General features: G+C 36.0%; 1 protein-coding gene across 11 annotated transcripts in view; it reads right to left on the bottom strand.

Moving 5' to 3' along the window:
* Positions 1-20,587, bottom strand: part of PTPN13 (protein tyrosine phosphatase non-receptor type 13) — a 278,545-nt gene that overhangs the window by 70,798 nt on the left and 187,160 nt on the right. For 9 of the 11 annotated variants that reach the window (XM_064285603.1, XM_064285600.1, XM_064285598.1 and 6 more), the window contains 10 exons: positions 19,495-19,569; positions 19,198-19,372; positions 17,523-17,676; positions 17,180-17,318; positions 16,058-16,210; positions 11,853-12,035; positions 8,724-8,886; positions 2,227-2,644; positions 1,987-2,081; positions 391-447 (listed from right to left, as the gene is read on the bottom strand). In XM_064285603.1, coding sequence (XP_064141673.1) covers positions 391-447; positions 1,987-2,081; positions 2,227-2,644; positions 8,724-8,886; positions 11,853-12,035; positions 16,058-16,210; positions 17,180-17,318; positions 17,523-17,676; positions 19,198-19,372; positions 19,495-19,569 — 1,612 coding nt within the window. The remainder of the gene's footprint in view (positions 1-390; positions 448-1,986; positions 2,082-2,226; positions 2,645-8,723; positions 8,887-11,852; positions 12,036-16,057; positions 16,211-17,179; positions 17,319-17,522; positions 17,677-19,197; positions 19,373-19,494; positions 19,570-20,587) is intronic. The other 2 variants (XM_064285605.1, XM_064285604.1) reach the window with 1 other exon arrangement.

The following is a 20,587-nucleotide window of genomic DNA, read 5'->3' on the forward strand; positions in this document are numbered from 1 at the left end:
CCATGACCTTGATCTGGAATACCCATCTCTACCGTTCTGCCTCAATAAATCCTCTATTTCAAGATTCAGCTCAAACATCACTTTAAAATAACGCTTCAGTTAAAACCCTATTTGATCAAAGGTATGTCTCACCTGAACTACTATGTTAGCTTCCCAGTTAAGTCCTTGCCTCTAATCTATCAATCTCTAGTTCATCAGACAGCCTAAATCAGAGGTCATATCACATCACCAGGATGTTGAGAAATACAAATCTCCTTTGACTCCAAAGTGCCTCAAAACTCCTTGGCACGGAATTGAAGACTTTAATATTAGGTCCAAGACTATCTCATAAAATACAGGAAAGAGAAAAAATATGATGGAAATGAGGGGAAAAATATTTTGTAAACCTACCATTTTCTTTTAAGGGTAGTTGGGATGAAGAATTTCCAGAACTATGCATAGTCATTCCTGTGACATAAATTACATTATTAGACATTTAGTAAAATGGTCAGATACTAGATAAACAATTTCTTCTGATAAATAAGAACTAATAAAACATCAAAGCAGAAACAACATTTCTTTTATCTATGCTAGGAAAAAGAAGTCTTCCCAGAATGGGCATGTTAACTATTTTTTATGTCCAAGTTAAGCATATAAACTTGTTTTGCAGAATACACTTAAATGCAAATGTATTGTTTCTGACAAATATGAAATAATCAAACAAATGAGTTTTAAAAGCTCATGTTAAAAGGAAATTTAATATTTAATAAAAATGAGTAATTTTAATGAAAAATCAAATGCAGAAAATAAATTCCTTTTATGGGTGAGTTTTATTGTTTTGTTTTGATGAACTAATACATCCATGTCTCTTCTACTTCTGATACGTGATGAATTTCCATGTAGACTAAAGCCTTCCTAGTAAAAATGACTCAGGATCTATAAGGGATCCCGTTACAGGTAAACATATTTTGAAAAGTATCTTCTAAAAGATTGAATTGGTGTCTTTTTAGGCTATTTTTAGCTGATTTTCAACACGGAGAGTTACCTATAGAATGAAATATGCCGTTTAAAAATATTTTTTAAACTGATTCAACTGAAATTGACGGTAATAGAATCTCTGGAAAGTTGTGGGAGTCTTCATTAATAATGTTAACCCAAACCAAAAAGTAATGTTGCTTCCCATTAATATTTGTCAACAATACAGAATTCTCTTTTAACTTCATTTATTCCACATACCACCAATCCAATTATAGGATGAGAAATAATTCTTAATTTTCTGTAATTATGGTTAAATTATCTAACCTTTGGGCCTGAGGAGAAAGCTTAGTATTATTTAGTAAAACAACAGCAGAAGAGGGTTTCCTTGTCTTCCCCCCACCCCCTGCTGTTTCCTATTTTGAGTTGCAGTCCAGACCTATATGCTTAACTATCTACTCCTCTGAAAGATGGACTCCAGTGTTTTTCCCTTTTAAGATGCATAAGGCAATAGGAAACATAAATAATTTCTGTATTTAATAATTAAAAGGCCTCAGCAAGCTGGGAGAATTTGAAGAAACATAAATCAACCATGAATTTTATCTACTAACCACAGCACATTTCATAAGAATCATAAAATTATCTACATTTTTAGAGAAAATTTCTTCTATGTTAAGTACCATAAATTAAACTTTATTTAAAAAATACCAGCACTACTGGAGTCCACTCACACAGGCTTGTAGGGAAAATCCACAGGAGGGTGATGTAAAGCAATGGTAGAAGGCTGTCTGCACTTTCTCACTAAGGCTGCCCTGTCTACCACGAGCAAGACAAAGATAAATAATAGTCTGTGCCATGAAGCTATTTTTGAATTTGATATGTTTAAGTAGCCTAAAATTTTATATTTACAAACAGTTTTGGCAATAAGGACACAGAACCAAAAATAATTACTTGGTAATTAACATTATCTTGCCCACTTTTCACTATGAGCCCAAGGTACGGGATAAAGAAGGTAAGCTCGTTTATGCTGACCTATACCATATGCTTGACCAGGGTCTTCAATGGATGAGTCTGATTCATGTTTCCTCCTTTCAGGACTTCTATTTAAACTTGCAACAGACTTTGAACTAAAAGGGGAAAAGGAGGGTAGGAGGGGGAAGTGTCAATGTAAAAAAAAATATGGTGGAAATAATAAAATGTCAAAGCAAAAACAAAGGTATGAAATGTAGAATTTATAAATATGTAGTTTGGATTAGTTAATAATGTTCTTACTTATTAAGTTTTGTGAATCCTGCCAAAGATTCTGTGTCAGATCTTGCCATCTGGTTAAATGGTTTTCCCACCGACTCCTCAATGGTTTGTGGTGGGGATTCCATGTTAACAATGACACTTTTCCGACGAGGATAGAGAGAGGCCTGACTGAGATCGTGGTATGATTTACTCATCCCTCTAGGCTTTTCCTCCCAGGAAGCTTTGTCACTCTTCTCTTTTGAACTGTTTTGCAACGGCTGGTAAAGCGACAGCTCTGAGCAGGATAGCCTCTTCAGAATCTCGGCTTGAACTGACAAAGGTCGAACGGCTAGTTTGTTCAGTGTGCTGCTGGCCAGGCTGCCAGTGCTGATTGCTCGTCCCATATTAAATCCTCTAATGGACTCTGCTTGGAGATTCAGGCTCCTAAACGAAGCTCTCTCTACAAGGAAATAGGATTGCTTTACACGATGGAAACACTGCAGATCTTTACGAGAAGAGTTATTTTAAGAAAGGAAATAGAGCATGCAGCTTTTACTCATTCTGATTGCCAGCCTAAGAAGGTAGCTTTCAAGGTTTGGCAATCAAAGATTTTAAAAAAGAGGTTGGAAGATCCTGGTTTTCATACCATCTCTCCATCCTTTTACCTTTCTCACAGCCACAGCCTCATTTCCTACTTTGTCTAATGATTCTCTTGGATCGAATAATGGTTGGGGGCTCAGGCTTAAAAAAAAAAATTTTTTTTTATTTTTTATTTTTTTAAATTACTAACCCCAGATTCCCAATTATGGGTTTCAGTTAGAAATGAGAAAGACATTTGACAAAAATTTTCACCTCTAGTAGTGTTTCTGCTAATATATCGGCAAAGCAAGGATGGGGAGAAGGAGAGAGGAAACCGGATGGGCCAACACGGTGAATACATGCCTGAAAAAGAAGGTGTTCAGCGGAGAGTTTTGACCAGAGAAAAAGTTTTGATAACTATATTTAAAAAGTTTCAGGCAGATTATGGTGATGGTTGCACAACTCTGTGAATATACTAAAAACCACTGAATTATATACTTTAAATGGGTGAATTATATTGTATGTGAATTATATCTCAGTAAAGCTGTTACAAAAAAAGCTTAAAGCAAATTATTTCTTTCGTTATTTCACACTATTGTGTCAATCCCACATTCCCATCTTGCTGACTTCGTGGTTAACTGAGATGAAGCAGCTAAGGGAGAAGCAAATATTACACATTTTTTCTTTTTTTGGTTTCTGTTAACAGGCCAGGGAGCTGGGGATCTCTTTATGGTTTAATTTCTCTCACTCCTATATACACATCCAAAGTCTTCTTTCACAGGCTAAATCTAGAGATAAATTATAACAAATAGTTGGCTATTTTAATTTGTGAGGACCGATGTCGTAATAGTATTTGAACATTTGAGGCTATTTACAGGAAGAACTGCATCAGAGAATTTAAGAATGTCAAAATTCTCTCATGTAAATAAAGGACCAGGAGGACAGAGTTTGTAACAGGGGTTCGAACTGGAACACATTTTTTTTTTTTTTTTATTCAGGTAACTTTATTTAAATTGAAAACATGCTCTTAAAACTGTATTTATACTTACGACCCTTTTGTTATAAAAAGCATTAAAAGTATTTCTAGGTAAGGCAGAAGTACTTCTAGGTTAACAAGAGCAGGTTTGACTTTGGACTTTACTCTTTAAACAAATTTTAGACAGTGGAGAAAAAATAGGTTAGTTACAGAAAACCACATATGTACAAGTTTGGAGACAGAAAGACTTAAGTACATGTTGGTAACTCAGAAGCAGTTCTCAAACAGCTTTGTTTTATTTTCTTGGATTTTAAGTGTACTTAAGATCCTTCATCCTCCATCCTGGGAGCCAAATAGTACTTTAAGTGTCCCATATCAGCAATTTTATACTCTGCAACAAGGGGTAAAACTGAAGACATAATTAATGTTACTGAAGGAGAGAGGAAAGGGGCTTTTGTAAAGAAGTTCAAGTACCTAAGTGCAAAAGTTAACTGAACTGGCTCATTCATGTCTACAGTAACAGACTCCTCCTCTTTATTGACTTTATTTGTTTGTGACAATTTAATGTTTCCATTTTCAAATCCTCCATTTGTAGAAAATTTCACTTCATCTTTTACACAGGAAATGACAACAGCATCTCCAATATGACTGAGATCCTCAGGTGATTCTTATGTACCTGTTGCATAGCAACATAAGAATCACCCAGAGATCTTGTCAAAATGTAGATTCTAATTCAGTATATCTGGGGTGGAAATACAAATTCTCAGGAGGGGTTTGAACTGGAATGAGCCAGTTTGAAGCCCTGTTTTGAAATGATTTAGTTGTTTGTGCATTAGTGATCCGCATTCCAAGGAGGGGTAGATTATCCAATAGCCAAGATAAGCACTGTGTTTATCTCACTCACCAAATCCTCTGTAGTGAACAATTTCCCATTTTTTCACCACATCAAAGATTCTACTTCTAGGTATGGCTGGCATCTGTCTCTTTCCCAACCCCATAGCACCCTCCTACAGAATCAAAGCCTCTTTTCAAATTTATAATCCCTGACAGGTGCTAATGATCCTGTAAGCAAGGTAAGCATGAGCTTACTTGTGCTTACTTACTAATCTGTAGTACATCTTTGTGGCTGTATTTACATCTTTGTGGTGAAACCCATATGAAATTATACACTACAAATTAGTAAGTAAGCACAAGTAAGCCTGTGCTTACCTTGCTTACTGGATCATTAGCACCTGATTCTAAGGCACCCCTTTTGGTCCATTGGGAAGTACCATTCCTGTGTTACTCTCTGTAAGCTTGACCATTATGGAAAATATCTGGTAAAACTTTCTTTTAAGAAGAAAATGTCAAATGATCACTGACTTAGATCTTTAGGTCCTGTTTCAACTTTCTTCTAATTCTTAGGAGTAATAATAATTGATACTTCATCTCAGATATAAACAAGTAGGAAGACATCGAAGATTTTTAATAATCATGCATGAGAAGTTTCAACTAATAATTATGTTCCATTGGCATCAGGAAATTTTAACCATCAATGTTCTTTCTCTGAAGTACAAGTGGACACCAAGTTAAAACATAAAGTAAGACAGACAGACCTTGGTTTAAAATTTTTAAGATCAACTTTAATTTAAAATATGGAGTTTTTATTAGAGCAGATAACACTGTTTCTCTTTTCTTTTACTTGGAGAGCAGCCTTTAATCAAAGAAGCAAAACTGAGTCTCACACAGATACAATTACCAGGAAATGTCTTTATACTCAATAGATTTCTTCACCCTTAAGGAAATTGTAAACCAAACTTTCGCAGGAATAACGGCAGTCAGTTTAGTTTAGGCTACTTCTGTCTTGTGAACATACCAGGAATTATGCTGTCCAAATAAATTTATAGCCTACTCCTGGGCAGGACTTAAAATATTGCATACGCCCATGGGATAGGATCATGAACTGCCCACTTATCTGGTCTATCCTACTGCCTTTCATCTGGAACAGACTCCACCATGGACCGTTAGTATGGGAAAGGACATCAAAATGAGCCTACATCCTAAAATTAACGTTTCAAATTTTAGCTTGAAGGCTTGTCAGATCCACACTAAATTGGCAATCCATATTCTCTTATCTGTTTCTGCTATTGTTCACTCTCTTGCACCATTCTGTACTTTCTTGTGCCTTCAACTTAATTTTATGGTCTTTTGAGGACAGGTACTTCATTTGTTTTTGTTATCTCACAGCACCTAGTATGATGTCTTATGAATGGTAAATGATTAATAATGATTATTAATCTTACTAAAGCTAACTCTATATAAATTAGTTCTTCGGAAACTCATCAAATAGAAACAGTACTGGATTAGGAATTAAGAGATTAGGGTTCCAGCCTAGTTTGACCTCTAACTAGCTATGGGGTTCAGCAAAACACTTATCTTCTCTGAACCTGTTCTCCCATCATCAGTAAAATTTTGGACTTAATGGCCACTAAGATCCATCTGGAGCACTGGTGGTACAGTGGTTAAGAGATCAGCTGCTAACCAAAATATCAGCAGTTCATATCCACCAGCCAGTCCTTGGAAACCCTCTGGGGTAGTTCTGCTCTGTCTTATAGTGTTGCTATGGGTCAGCATTGACTCAAAAACAATGGGTTTAAGGTCCATCTAGCACCAATAATCTATGACTCTAAAGAAGTGGTACACATTTTTCAACCCATCAGCCTTCTACAGATGACATCAATTATTTTCACTGTATAGCACACAGTTGGAATCCTTTGGTAGTGCAAATGGTTAAGTGTTCCACTACTAACCAAAAGGTTGGCAGTACAAACTCATCCAGAGGGTCCTCAGAAAAAAGGGTTGGCAATCTGTTTCGGAAAGGTCACAGCCTTGAAAACCTTATGGACTATATAGTTCTACTCTACAACACATGGGGTCTCCATGAGTCGGAATTGATTTGACATCAAATGGCTTGGCTTTTAGTACATAGTTAAGTAGACAGGTAGTTAATTTTAAGCTGATTCTAAGTAGGAAATAATTCCTTTAAAGGTTTAAGAAAATCTGGGAAAGGATGTAGATAATGTCATCTTATTTAAATTTATAATGCTTTCACATATGAATTCAAGGATACAGAGCGGTTGTGATCCCAGGGACAAACCCATGAAAGGAGAGTATTCCCATTACATGGATGAAGAAACTGAAACTCTAAATAGTCAGTTGCTTTACTAAGGTCCTTCAGTAGTAGGAGTGGTGGTGGTAGTAAAAGTTGTAGTGAAAACAATGTTGATGATGGTGATGATAATAATAATGGTGAATATTATTGAATACTTACTCTGCACCAGGAAGTGCTTTACATGAAAGAATTAATTTTGTCTTCACAAAAACCTTACGATATAGGTGTAATAATTATGATAATCATTTTACAGATGGGGAAACCAAGGCAGAGAGTTTAAGGGGCCTGCCCAAAGTTTCAAGGCTTGTAACAGAGCCAGGTTTTGAACTCTGCTGATGTGGCTCCAGAGCTCATGCCCTTAACTATTACATTGTTCTTCAGTATAAGAAATATTAAGATGGCTCCACACTTTTGTCTTCTGACTCTTCACTATACCACATCCATAATGATATAACCTTCAATTGCGCAATTCTGGTTTGTATTAAATAGAATATTAATATAAGGAAGAATGCTGACAGGCCTGATATTTCACTATGCTTTGAAAATAATAAGAGCATACAAATTTTTAGCAGAGCAAAGCAGAGAAAGAAAAGGAATAATGAGATTATAGCAGTGGTGATCATATTTTAGCATGCATAAAAATCCTAACTTATGAAAGCCTGTTAAAGTGCAGACTCTAGGGACCCAATTCCCAAAGACTGTGATTCACCAAGTTTAAGGTGCATTCCTGGAATCTTCATTTTTAATAAGCATGCGGCCCCACCTCCCTACGGATTCTGAACGTTTTGAGAAACATCTACTCATATGATGGCTACCACGCCCAGTCTGATCCTACTGGGAAAATATTTTCTGTAAGATTTCAGAATGTGACAAAGTTCAGGTAAGGAACTCATAGGGCTGCACTGTACAAAGTCATCAGTACTAGTCCATTAATACTTTTTTTTTTAAGTCAAATTCTTCAGAATGTTTCACTTAAGTCTATAAGAATTTACCGTGCAGAACCAGATTTTGCATAACTTTAATCTCTACATGTGGTCTTTCAGAGTAATCTTTAAATATTTTTTTTGAGTTTTTTTTTTTTTTTTCCAGAACCGTATTAGTTTCTTCCACTGATTTCTTTCCAAAAGACACTAAAACCACTACCTCAACCATTTATATTGGGTACTGTGATTATTCACCTCAATCTCAGAGTAGGGATAAACCCAAGTAAATCTAACAGGTGCTAAAGCAACCACCCACAAAGCTGTTGTGGTACGTATCTTTACTGTTCTGGGTGCATACACTGCACCCTCACCCCCCTCCCCACAACCCTACCTTGTTCCCATGTTCTTTCCCTCATCTGGAAAGCTCTTCCATTCATTTTCAACCTACTTAAATTATTTTTGTCCTTCAAATTCTAATTCAAGCGTCACTTCTCAACTACTCTAGCCCGCCATCTACCTCTCCTCTTGTAACATAGATCATAGAATCTGTTGGATATAATCTCGTGTATTAAAATCTTGGACTTCTATTATGTATTATCGTTTCATGTACATTGGTATTACCTTCCTAAGTAGTGTGTAAGTTTACTGAGGGTAGAGAACGTGGCTCATATTTTTGCACTATTTACATTGGTGAGACTATTGCTAAGCACAAAATAGACTTTTCAACAGGTATTCTTTGACATCGAGCTTTTGTTTTCAAAATCTCAGGTTCATTCATGACATCTTTATAAACTTGACTGAATCATTTAACGTCTACATACCTTTAATTTCTCATCCTAAAAACGGAAGTTCTTTTAAAATTTGTGGGAAAAATCATGCAAACACCTGAGAGTCATCTGCATCTCCTTACCAATATCCTGGGCATCTTGGTTGCTCTGTCTTGCTCTCATCTGCAGCTGGAATTTATGCTGAGAGGAGCAGAGGTGCAGCAGGTACTGGCATACCTTACTGTTGTCTGTCTGGAAGGCGTGTTTTATTCCGTCTGATGTATTCTGCAATGTGATTTTCTTTTTCTACAATATTAATCAGGGGTATTAATAATTAGAAAATTTCCCTGACTTTTTTACATGATCAAATTCTTTTAACTATAATAAGCAAAGATATTATTTATATTTCATATTATTAGGTGTAGATACTCCTTGATCTACATCTAATACAAAAATATAATTCTGTAGTATATAGAAATCAATATTATTTGCCACTTGTAGAAATTGTAGCCCAAATCAGACTGTATACCAGCCGCTGGCAAGGGAAATATGGTTTCCTTTAATGACATTATTGGTCTTTGAGTTTACTGCAATGTTTTAACAACACAAAACTGTTTGAAGAAATGACAAAAATATTTACTCTACTCCCCTGAGTAAAAAAACTGAAGTTCAGCAAGAATTATTTTGTCCATATATAATAATAGGAGCTGTGATTCAGCCAAATAGAATTTGGGTGGCTGGGACAGTTGAAGAAAATGTGGGAAAGGGAGAAGCCCTGGATAACATAACTCTGCTGGGTTGAGAGATGGAACATATTAGTATTTAGAGGCAGTGACTCTTGTCAAAATTAGGGAAGGAGAACCACAAATCAATTTTACCCCCGTGACTTTTTTTGTAAATGGAATGTCTTTTGTGTAACAGGGCATCCTGAAATGAATTACCACCTATGTACGAGGCACACAGGTGATCCACATGCCTTGAAAGACTACCAATCCCTATACCAAGTATCTATGACTAATGTATCTGCAGAATTGCTTATGTCCAGTTAGATTCTACCTCAGCGCTTGGCTTCTCCCGTGCAAAATTTTCTGTCTACTTCATGACCATGCCTTTACTTCAAATGCAGAAATAGGCATAGAAAAGGCTAGATTTAGTAGGCTCACTAAAGATAACAGAGCATCACTCAAACTTCAGTCATTTAAGTGTTGCCTTCATAATTTCTGTGTTTATTTGTTAATTTTTAAATTGATTATTCTTACATATATGAATTCACTCAAGGACTCTTATATCACAACTGTAAGCAGAAAACGAGTACCACTGCCACAAATAGAATCCAGCTACAAAAATAAATACAATAAAAACAAAACAACATTATTAAGTTCTAGCAAGCTACTGTTGCCAATGAAATGTATGGGACTAAATCGCTTCTCTCTTTGTTAACAAAAGAAATCAGTAAGTGATAGAGAGGAGTTAAAGATACAGTAGTCCCAAACTAGTATCTTGAATACCAGTAGTATAGTCAGTAACTATTCAAATAGTTGGTTTTTTTTTTTCCGTAACAGACATACAACTTAACCACTATCAAGTAATTAGCAAGGATGCTGAGATCCACAGTTGTAAAGTTCTCTCACTGATTGAAGTATTAATGTGAAAGACTCTCCTTAGTCTCTTAGTTAAAAGGCTATAGAACTGGTATCTACAAGAAAACACGAAGGTAGGAAAGAAGGGCAGATCTCTCTCACACACACACACACACACACACACACACAAAGATCACAAAAGATAGGTGAGAGAGCTTCAGTAATTATGAAAACTGATACTACAGATAATTTAAGATCTAAGAAAGATGAACAAGTTTGAAACAAATTATATTTGATTCTTTTTAACTGTTAACTGGTGGACTGTACAAGAAACGTGCCCAAAGTAACTCAGTTGTGAGAGGTAGAAAGGACAAAGAGTGGCTTTCTCTATCTTCCCAGAAGTTAGTAGAAGAAGAAAAGGAAGGTTAAAAAAAGTGATCTATGTTAGAGAGAGAACTTCAGGATAAACAAGTGCTGTTAAACACAATAGTTTGCACTGGGCGGCGGTCTGTTCTCTTTTAACAGAGATCTTTACAAATGACCTAGATCAGGGTTTGTTCTACATATGGCAGGGCTGGAGAGTTGACAAATGCCATAGAGCTGTGCACAGTGTAATTATTTGACTTATTGCTTTCTCAAAACTGGATTGTACTGAATTAATCCAAGCTTTTTTTTTTTTTTTTTCCTCCAGGACACTTGCTCTACTAGCATTTCCAATGGGGAAAGTAAATTAATCCCAGTTAATTTCCTGGTCTTGACATTTGTGGGAAGATAAGGGTGGTCTTCAGCCTTCCTGAGAGAACACATTACTCTCTGGTAATCTTAAGTGCTACCTCCTGGTTTCATTGGAAACCAGCCAACCTAACTGATCTCAAAGGCTTTCTATGTTGATTTTCTACAGTCAGTGGAGACCTTTATATCCTGTCAACATTGTTATGGTAAGACCATATTTCAGCCTAAATATGAGTGGTCTGTGATTAGCATTAGGAAAGAAACACCTTAATATACTTCTGATTCACCTCTGGGGTAGGCCAACGGCGTTTCAATGTTCAGATATCTCAACTATGTTCGAAATAAAAATATGCTTTCATAGTTCTCTATTTCAGTTAAACATTATTCTCTCAAAAACGAAGAAAAATATTTTCTAAAAATTACTTTTATAATTTTATCTCCACAGAGAATATACACTGAAACCAATAACTATAGCAAGTCCTGGGACTAGTTCACGAAATTCAGTAAAACTCCAGGCCATGGAAATTCAAATACAGCTGCCTTGAATAATCAACTACTGAGCAAAACAAGGTTCCCAAGGTTTAAGAAGATTACCTCTCTTAAATACCTTAGTAGGGTTTCCCCATGTGAGAAGTTACTACCTTAGAATAATTTCTGACTTAACAGATGTCAACTTGGTTGTAATTTAACTAAAGTTAATTGAGCATATAACCAGCTAGGAACGTATAATTCTCTTTCTAAAATCACTTCCTGAGAAAACTAGAACAAACAAAATCTCAATAATATTTCTACAACTGAGAAGGAAGAGTTAAATAGTATTAAGACACATTAGCCCCACTGAATGCCATGATTTAAGGTTTATGTAAAAAAAAGTCAATTAATATGTTACAATGGAAATTGACATTTGTAAATTATTAAATAAATATTAAAAAAAAAAAAAGGTCAAATAGACATACATACAGAAAAAGAAATCTTCTTGGTTTCCCTCCATGGAAAGCGAAGGACCAATGTGCGAACTCCATTGTGAACCTCAAACACAAGGACACCTTTAGAACAGACTCCAAGCAATATTCCTGTTTGTGACTTTTTCTCAGGGTGTACCCGGTGAAAATGAACTCCATATTCTGTCAGTCTTTGGCAGACCTGTTGGAACAATACCATACCATAGCAATATACTTTGGTAAAAGATGACATCAGGATACAGAGCTCTACCAAGTTAATTTAATGTTGAAATGATGGTCTTTCAACAAATGATGCTGAACGATTGGATATCCACATGCCAAAAAGTTGAATCTTGACACTTACCTCATTTGATGTATGAAAACTACCTCAAAATGAATCACAGACCTAAATATAAGAACTAAAACTATAAAACTTCTAGAAGAAAATCTTTGGGTTAGGCAAAGATTTCTTAGATAAAAGGTAAAAAGTACAACCCATAGGAGAAAAAAATTAGTAAATTGAAAATTCATTAATATTAAAACTTTTGCTTTTTAAAAGACATTTTAAGGAAATGTAAAGGAAAGCCACATACTGGGAGATAAAGATGTAAAATTTATATCTGAAAAAGAATTACATATAAAGGGTGTGTACATCTCAACAATAAGAAGACAAAGATTTTACTAGACACTTCAAAAAAGAAAGATGAATGGCAAAGAAATAATAAAAAGATGTTTAACACAAATAGTAATTAGGGAAATAGAATTAAAACCAAAATGATATAACACTACTCATCTATTGGAGGGACTAAAATTTTAAAAGACTGAAAATATCGAGTGTTCCTGAGAATGTGAAGCAACTAGAACTCTTAGACACTAGTGGTGGGACTGTAAAATTGTATAACCACTTTGGTCACTTCTTATGCAGTTAAACATACAGTTATCCTAAACAACAACAACAAAAAATGAAACCTGTTGCCGTCGAGTCAATTCCAACCCATAGCAGCCCTATAGGGGAGAGTGAAACTGGCCCATAAGGTTTCCAAGGAGTGACTGGTAGATTTGAATTGCTAACCTTTTGGTTAGCAGCTGAGCTCTTAACCACTGTGCCAGTTACTCTAGAACCCAGCAATCCTACTTCTAAGTATTTACTCAAGAAAAATAAAAACGTATTTTCACCCCAAAATGAGTATGTGAATGTTTATAGCTGCTTTATATTCATCAACTAGTGAAAGAATAAACATTGTGTATTTTTATCTTTACAATGGAAATCTACCAGGCAATACAAAAAAAGGAACAAGCTACTGATACCACATGATAGATGAATCTCGAAAGTATTATTCTAAGTGAAAGAAGACAGACTGAAAAGACTGCATACTATTGGATTATATGAAATTCTACAAAAACTTCAAACTATGGTGATAGAAAGCAGATCAGTAGTTGCCAAGATGAGGGGGCTGGGACTGACTTCAAAGGGATATGATGGAACTGTTTGGGATAACTGAAATATGTTATGTCCGGGATTGGCAAGCTCTTCTGTAAAGGGCCAGATAGTAAATATTTCAGGCTTTGTGGGTCATACGATTTCTGCTGTAACTACTCAACCCTGCTGCTGTAATGCTAAAGCAGCCATACACAATATGTAAACAAATGAATGCAGCCAAGTTCCAACCAAAACTTTATTTACAAAACAGGTGGGCCATAGTTTGCTGACCCCTGCCCTTTATCATAGTTGTGGAGGTGGTTGCTCAATTGCATACATATGTCAAAACTCACTGATCACTTGAAAGTGGTGAATTTTCTTTATGTAAATTATACCTCAATAAAGCTGACTAAAAAATGATATAAAAGTATTTAAAAGGCAACACAAATGTATAGCAGAAGTCATTCAAAGGGTATATTAATGAGATAAAAAAAAATCCTTGTTAGATGAGAATGATGCTAAAGTTAAAGGAAAAAGCAGGACTAACAAGCACATGAAAAGATGCTCAATATCATTAAAACCCATAAACCAAACCTGTTGCCACTGAGTCGATTCCGACTCATAGCAATCCTATGAGTATGAGTCAACATCATTAGCCATTAGTAATACACAAATCAAAACCATAATAAGGTATCACCTCACCCCCATTAGGATGGCAAGGATTAAAAACAAAACAACAACAACAAACAAGAAAACAACGGGTGTTGGTGAGGTTGTGGAGAAACCAAAACCCTCATCCATTGCTACTGGGAATGTAAAAAGGTGTAGCCACTGTGGAAAACAATTTGGCTGTTCTTTGAAAGTTGAACACAGAACTATCATATGACCTAGCCATCCCAATCCTACGTATACACCCAAAAGAAGTGACGGCAGGAATGCAAACAGAAACCTGAACACCAAAGTTCATTGAGCACTTTTCACAATAGCCAAAAGGTGGAAACGACTGAAATGTCCATTAACAGATGAACAGATAATTAAAATATGGAATATACATACAATGAAATATTACCCAGCCATAAAGAGAAATGAAGAATGAAGGTCTGATGCGTGCCACAACATGGATGAACCTTGAAAACATTATGCTGAGTGAAGTAAGTCAGTCGTGAAAGGACAAATGGTTAACAGGGGTAAGAAGGAAGGGGAGAGAGGGAGTTTTTCCTTGGGGACAGTGAGTTTATGTTAATGATGGTAGAATATTTTGGAAAAGGATAGTGATAGTGGTAGCACAACATCATGAAAAATGCAATCAATGTCAATGAATTATAAATGTGGGAGTTGTATTGGTGAACGTTTTGGAGCAGACTATATTATGGGAAAGAGCAGAGCAACCTATTGTGTATTAGGTACACATTTTACAGGGGAAAAACTGAAGCTCAGAGAAGTTAAGGACACTGTCCAAGGTCACCCAGGTAGTTGAAACAAGGATTCAAATGCAAGATTTTCTGACTGCAACTCTCCATGTAAATTCTTTCTATTGCGTCAATCTACTTTTATAAAGAATATGATATAACTTGGTATTTACTTCCTAAAAATATAAAAATGTAATAACTAAAGAAAATCTAAGTACAAAATTTATATCTTAAATGCAGACTCAAACAAAAACAAACAACCTTGCCTGTCTTACCATGAGTCCTAGATAACAGGTGGTATAAGTCTGTGAATGAAACCCCTTCATAGATTTTCATGGGGAGGGAAACTTGGCTCCCCTCAGTAAGGCATACTGTTACATCCTAGAGAACTGAAACAGGAGAGGTTCTGAAAAACTTCTCTTTTCAATAGAACACTATCTTATATTTGCATATTCACACTGGAAATCTACACGGTATTATCTTTATTGATTCTAAGTGCCCTGCTACTTATTTGAGGTTGCATAGGAAGCTAGGGGCAGAACTGGAACCACCAGCCAGTTTTTCTCACCCTATACCTATGGGAGAAACCTCAGTGGCATAGTGGTTATGAGTTACGGCTTCTAACCAAAATATCAGCAGTTCAAATCCAACACGCACTCCTGGGAAACCCTATGGGGCAGTTCTACTCTATCCTATAAGGTTGCTATGAGTCAGAATCGACTCGACGGCAACAGCTATACCTAAGGTAGGAGCCCTGGTGGCACCACAGTTAACAGCTGTGGCTGCTAACCAAAAGGCTGGTAATTCGAATCCACCAGAAACCTTAGAAACCTTATGGGACAGTTCTAGCCTGTCCTATAGGGTCGCTATGAGTCAGAATTGACTCGAACGCCAATGGTTTGGTTTTATGGGGGTACCTATTATTTGTTGGTTATGGTAAACAGTTGGTATTTAGTAGACACATGATTTTTAAAGGATATAACAGAATTTTAAGCCCTTTAAGAAACAAAAAATTCTAGAACCAGTGTGAATTTGCTTCTCATATCCAACCAGTCACCAAGTTTGTTTCTACTTTTATAATGTACCTTGCTTTTTTGCTTTTAACAGTACAGAATAAGATAAACTCATAGAATCTACAGCCAGATACATATAAGTTCAAATCATAGTTTTGCCTCACTGTCCCCCTCCACCCCAGATATCCTCTCTGAGCTTCAATTCCCCTTTTTACAAAATGGGAATTAAAATAGAGGGTTTTAGCCAGGAGTAAATGAGATAATGCATAGTACCAGCTATACGCATCTGAGCTTTTACATGTGTATCTTCCAGCATTTCTTGATTACTTTGGGAAAACAAAACAAAACACAAGGTCTATCATTTGTAATCTTGCATACTTACCTTTAAGAACTCTAACTCTGTCTCTTTTTCAGAAGCTCCCACATAAGTATTATGCAATTTGGGTAACTCTTGTTTGATATAGGCTAGCTCAAGTTTTTCCATCACTCTGGCAGGCAAGTAATGTTCCAGTCTAAAATAAGACACACCATAAACCTAGAAAGGACAATGTTTTTGTAAGCAATCCTGTTTGCCTTCTATAGGAGTGAACCCCCTTCCTCCTTTCTTTGAGTTCTTATCTCTGCCAAGAGATAAGATATTGCTACTTCTCCCCTCCCTCTCTGAGGCTGGAGTTTTAGAGGAAATGCATCAGTCTTTCTCTTTTATTCAGCGGGGTAGAACGACCAAATTGAATGGTAAGCTTGTGGAGCACCTGACATTCAAGAACCTCATTTCACTGTAACCCCAAAACAATACAAAACAAAAAACACCAAATTGGTTGCTGTAGATCCCAACTCATGGCAACCCCATGTGTTTCAAAGTAGAACAGTGCTCCATAGGGTTTTCAATGGCTATGATCTTTGGAAGTAGATCGCTAGAGTTTCTTGTCTCGTAGTGGGCTCAAATTCCAACCTTTTGGTTAGTAGCCAAGCACTTAACTGTTCACATCACCCAAAGACTCCTCTTTTCACTATAGTAAGGGTTAATGTCATGAAGAATGCTGCTCACGAGTGGGGTCCCATGCCCTTGTTTCCTCGTAAATCCATTTGTATTCAGAAACACACGCCTTGCATATCTGTTCGCCGTATAGGGAGTTTTGCTAAGTTCTTGGTCCATCACTACACAGTTAAGTGTAGAAGGCAGAAGATCCCTTTTACCCACATTTGGTTGGTCATCTTTGTGTCTAGTCTTTATTAGTTAGAACTTGGAAGAAAGACGGGTAAGTGCCAGGTATCCGTAAATCTCAAATGGGACAATTTTAAACAGAAAGAAAAAAAAAATCTCACGCTCTATGATTGGACATGACTAATGTACATGGGGAACTTGGTCATTTCAAGGCACCAAACTAGTCTCAAAAATCTCCAATCTAAACATCAAACCCCTCAACCAGATTTAGTCCTTAATTATGCTGTGGATAGGAACACCAATACAAAAGTGGTCCTGGGGGAAAAGTATAAATCCTACCTCTGGTTGGTAATCTCCATACTCAGCCTGGAGAGCTAAGGATGCTAACAACACGGAAGTCTCATCATCACAGTGCATCCTTTCCTCCAAGATGTCTTTTCGCAGCTGAAGATAATACTGGTGACAGGTCAGAGTATGTCTGAAAAAATAAACACACACATGAACCATTTAGGCTTCCGATCTTGAACTCTGGGCGATTTTCAACATAGGCATACAAGTTTAATTTCCAAGATGGTTATTATTAAGTTCTAAGTTCATCTGAATCATACAATTTAGTGTCAGTAAACTAAACAATTAAAAGATCATGGGCCAAAAAGACAAAACAGAAACTCTGTGCACTCACTGTATTAGACTAACATCATCCATGAAAAACTTAATTCGGAAAAACATAGTAAAATTAACACTGGCTTTGCTCTTTTTCTTTGGTTCTTCTTTCCATCCCTCTGGGGCCACTTTGGTTAATTTTAAATCAGGATCAACAAAGAAATATTCATTATCTAAAACAGAATGAGAAAAATGTTCAGATTAAAAAAAGCCATAATGTTGCCTTCTGATTTCTTAATTTTTTACCAGACTTACACAGAATAGCATCATAGAGGAATCACAAGATTGTTAAGAAGTACAGCAGGGTCCTCTGAGGTCCTGCATGTAGATGGGAGGCAATATAGCCCATTCTTTTAAGAATGGGGGCTTTGAAGACAGACCTGGATTCAACTCCTGGCCACACCATTTACTATCTGTGTGGCACTGAAAAAATGATTTAACCTCTCTAGAAATCAATTTTCTTGTTTGCAGAATCAGGACAGTGCTAATTCCTGCTTTATAAGGTTGCTGTAAGGATCAAATGACCTAATGGATATAAAACACTTGGTAAAACCTAGCACATGTTAAGCATTCAATAAATACTAGCTTTTTTTTTTTTTTTAATTGAGCTATCAACTAAAATCTAGGAGGAACAACAGTCATTATTTTACGTCTTTTAATGTCCTCATTTAATAGTCATTGACTTTCTCAACATAAAAGCATTATTCAATAAAACCTCATTTATCCAGAACAGGTAAGAAATTAGGCGTACTATAGTTAAAACAGAATTCTAATTAATTGAATATCTTCATATAGATAGATATTCAAATAAGTAAAGTAATAGAATAATTGTGAACAATTGAAAATTTATTGGATGACTCTATAGAATGAATTATTAGTTTTAACGGAATAAGAATTGGATAAATTATGTTGAAGGAAATAAAACATTTCTTTTATGATAAAGACATTATGATCTTGTATAGCTTCAGGATCATTTGGTAGGATTGCCATTTAAGATATTTGGTTGTCTAAGTTTTCTAAGATAAATTTCTAGGGAAATAGAAATTTGAAATATTAAACAGTTATTTTAAAAGCATAATGATTTATTAAAGAGAGAAGATCATCTCCACAGGGTTTCCTGTTCCCGTGGCTGCTGTAACTGATAATCAGAGAGGCCTCTACAGGAGCTGCGCTCCAAGAACACTGTGGTTGCAACCCCCACCCCCAGAGTTCAGCATAAGTAATGCTTAAAAAAGATGTAAAATGACTTATTTTCAGTCAACCACTGACAGCATTTTAAAACCATTGTGTGGTTCTAGGATAGACTAAAGTTGACGTGGAAATTTAGCAATAGGGTCCTCCTGGATTTTCTGAATCCCGTTAGCAGGATACTAACTTCTACAGTGCATATGTAGGCAATTAACATATAAAATGATCACTAAAAGATAATAATTTACTTTTATATTGCAAAAATCAAAGAAAAAGTCTTCATAGTCAGGTGCAGAAGTTGCCTAAAAAATCCAGTTATTAAATACGGCTATTAAAACTGCACCTGGTGGGAGATGCAAGGGAGTTTTCTACTCACTTCTCCTTCTTAATGCTGACTTGTCCATTTAGTTAGCATTTCACAAAATGAGGTCAGGCATGATAATAAGGACACAGGAAGTCAGCCTGTGGCCAAGTTTCCATACCCTGAATTTAAAATGTCTTGATACCTTTGAGGGTAGCTAAAGCAAACAAATGATGCTCCACTAAGCCAATATGGGCCACAACCATATCAAATACATCTTTACATATAGTTTTCGTATCACAGGTCAGTTCCAGTCTCTGCCCACTCAGGAGCATTACGTTTACTTTTCTTCGGCTCTCCTCGTTCTTCCCTTTCTTGGTCTAAAATTGAAAGAAATGAATGGCATTTATTAAAATAAACGTTACAAGAATTTTAACTGGTGTTTAAAAAAAATCATTAATGAAATTTTTTAAGAGTGACACAAATTGGTTTCATTACTTACAAGGATAGATCGTGGCAAATCCAAAGTTATAAATGGCTCAATCGTCATTTTCACAAACTCGGGGCCAAAGAAATTCTGCCAAATTGACATAAGTAGAATCAATCTTTTTAAACATTTATTCTATATCTTTCTTCAGAAGAAAATAAGGTAATAATAAGCTTCACATAAAGCCACCAGATCAAATGATCTGAAACAAATATACAAACTTTCAACAAAAAGTACAGTGGACTTTACAAAGAACAGGAAAGAATTGTGTCTTACATCCAGTTTAAGCAGAAATCAGTTTCGTTTTTTACCAGTGATGTGAAACTTAATGCCTTGCTTTATATTGTTTTATAGGATTTCACTAAAAAAGTGGTAGTCTAAATTATTGAAGTGACAGAGGTTTATCAAGCTCTTATAAAGATTTGGTTTGTTAATGCTAACGTGTGATGTGATTAAATGGAATCTCATTGTTTTAGAGAGTGATAGCGAATTTGTTTTAAGACAGGTCATAGCTAAAGGGCAAATCTATTTCGTGACTATAAAATATACATATTTATTTGTAATCATGTTCTTGGAACTATGTGACACTCACTTTTTTTTGTTCAAAATAGTGATAACTAGGAGTGGCACAAATGGTTAAACACTTGACCACTAGCTGAAAGGTTGGCAGTTCAAACCTATTCAGAGGCACCTAGGAAGACAAGGCCTGGTGATCTGCTTCTTTAAGGTCATGGCCTTGAAAATCCTATGGAGCAGTTCTACTATGCACATGGGGTTGCCATGAGTTGGAATCAACTCAATGGTAACTAACAACAATAGGGATAGTATAGGTACCACATAATCTCTGACCCCTACTCCTGCCCCTAGCAAGAAAATAACTTAAGGACACAGGACATACGGAACGTGGGGTCTGCACTCTGCATTTACTCTTCTCAGTCTACTCTTTCCCTCTACCTGTTGTGCATAAAATCAAGTCATACACGCAGGTGTCAGCCAAGAGGAGAGAATTGGATTAGGAGGTAACTTACAAGAAGTTAGATTTCAAGTGGGAACAAACTTGAGAATATATTGAATAATTATGTTCAAATGGGCAAAAGGTAGAATAAAA

Source organism: Loxodonta africana, chromosome 5 (assembly GCF_030014295.1).
Source record: "Loxodonta africana isolate mLoxAfr1 chromosome 5, mLoxAfr1.hap2, whole genome shotgun sequence".
NCBI classification, from domain to species: Eukaryota; Metazoa; Chordata; class Mammalia; order Proboscidea; family Elephantidae; genus Loxodonta; species Loxodonta africana.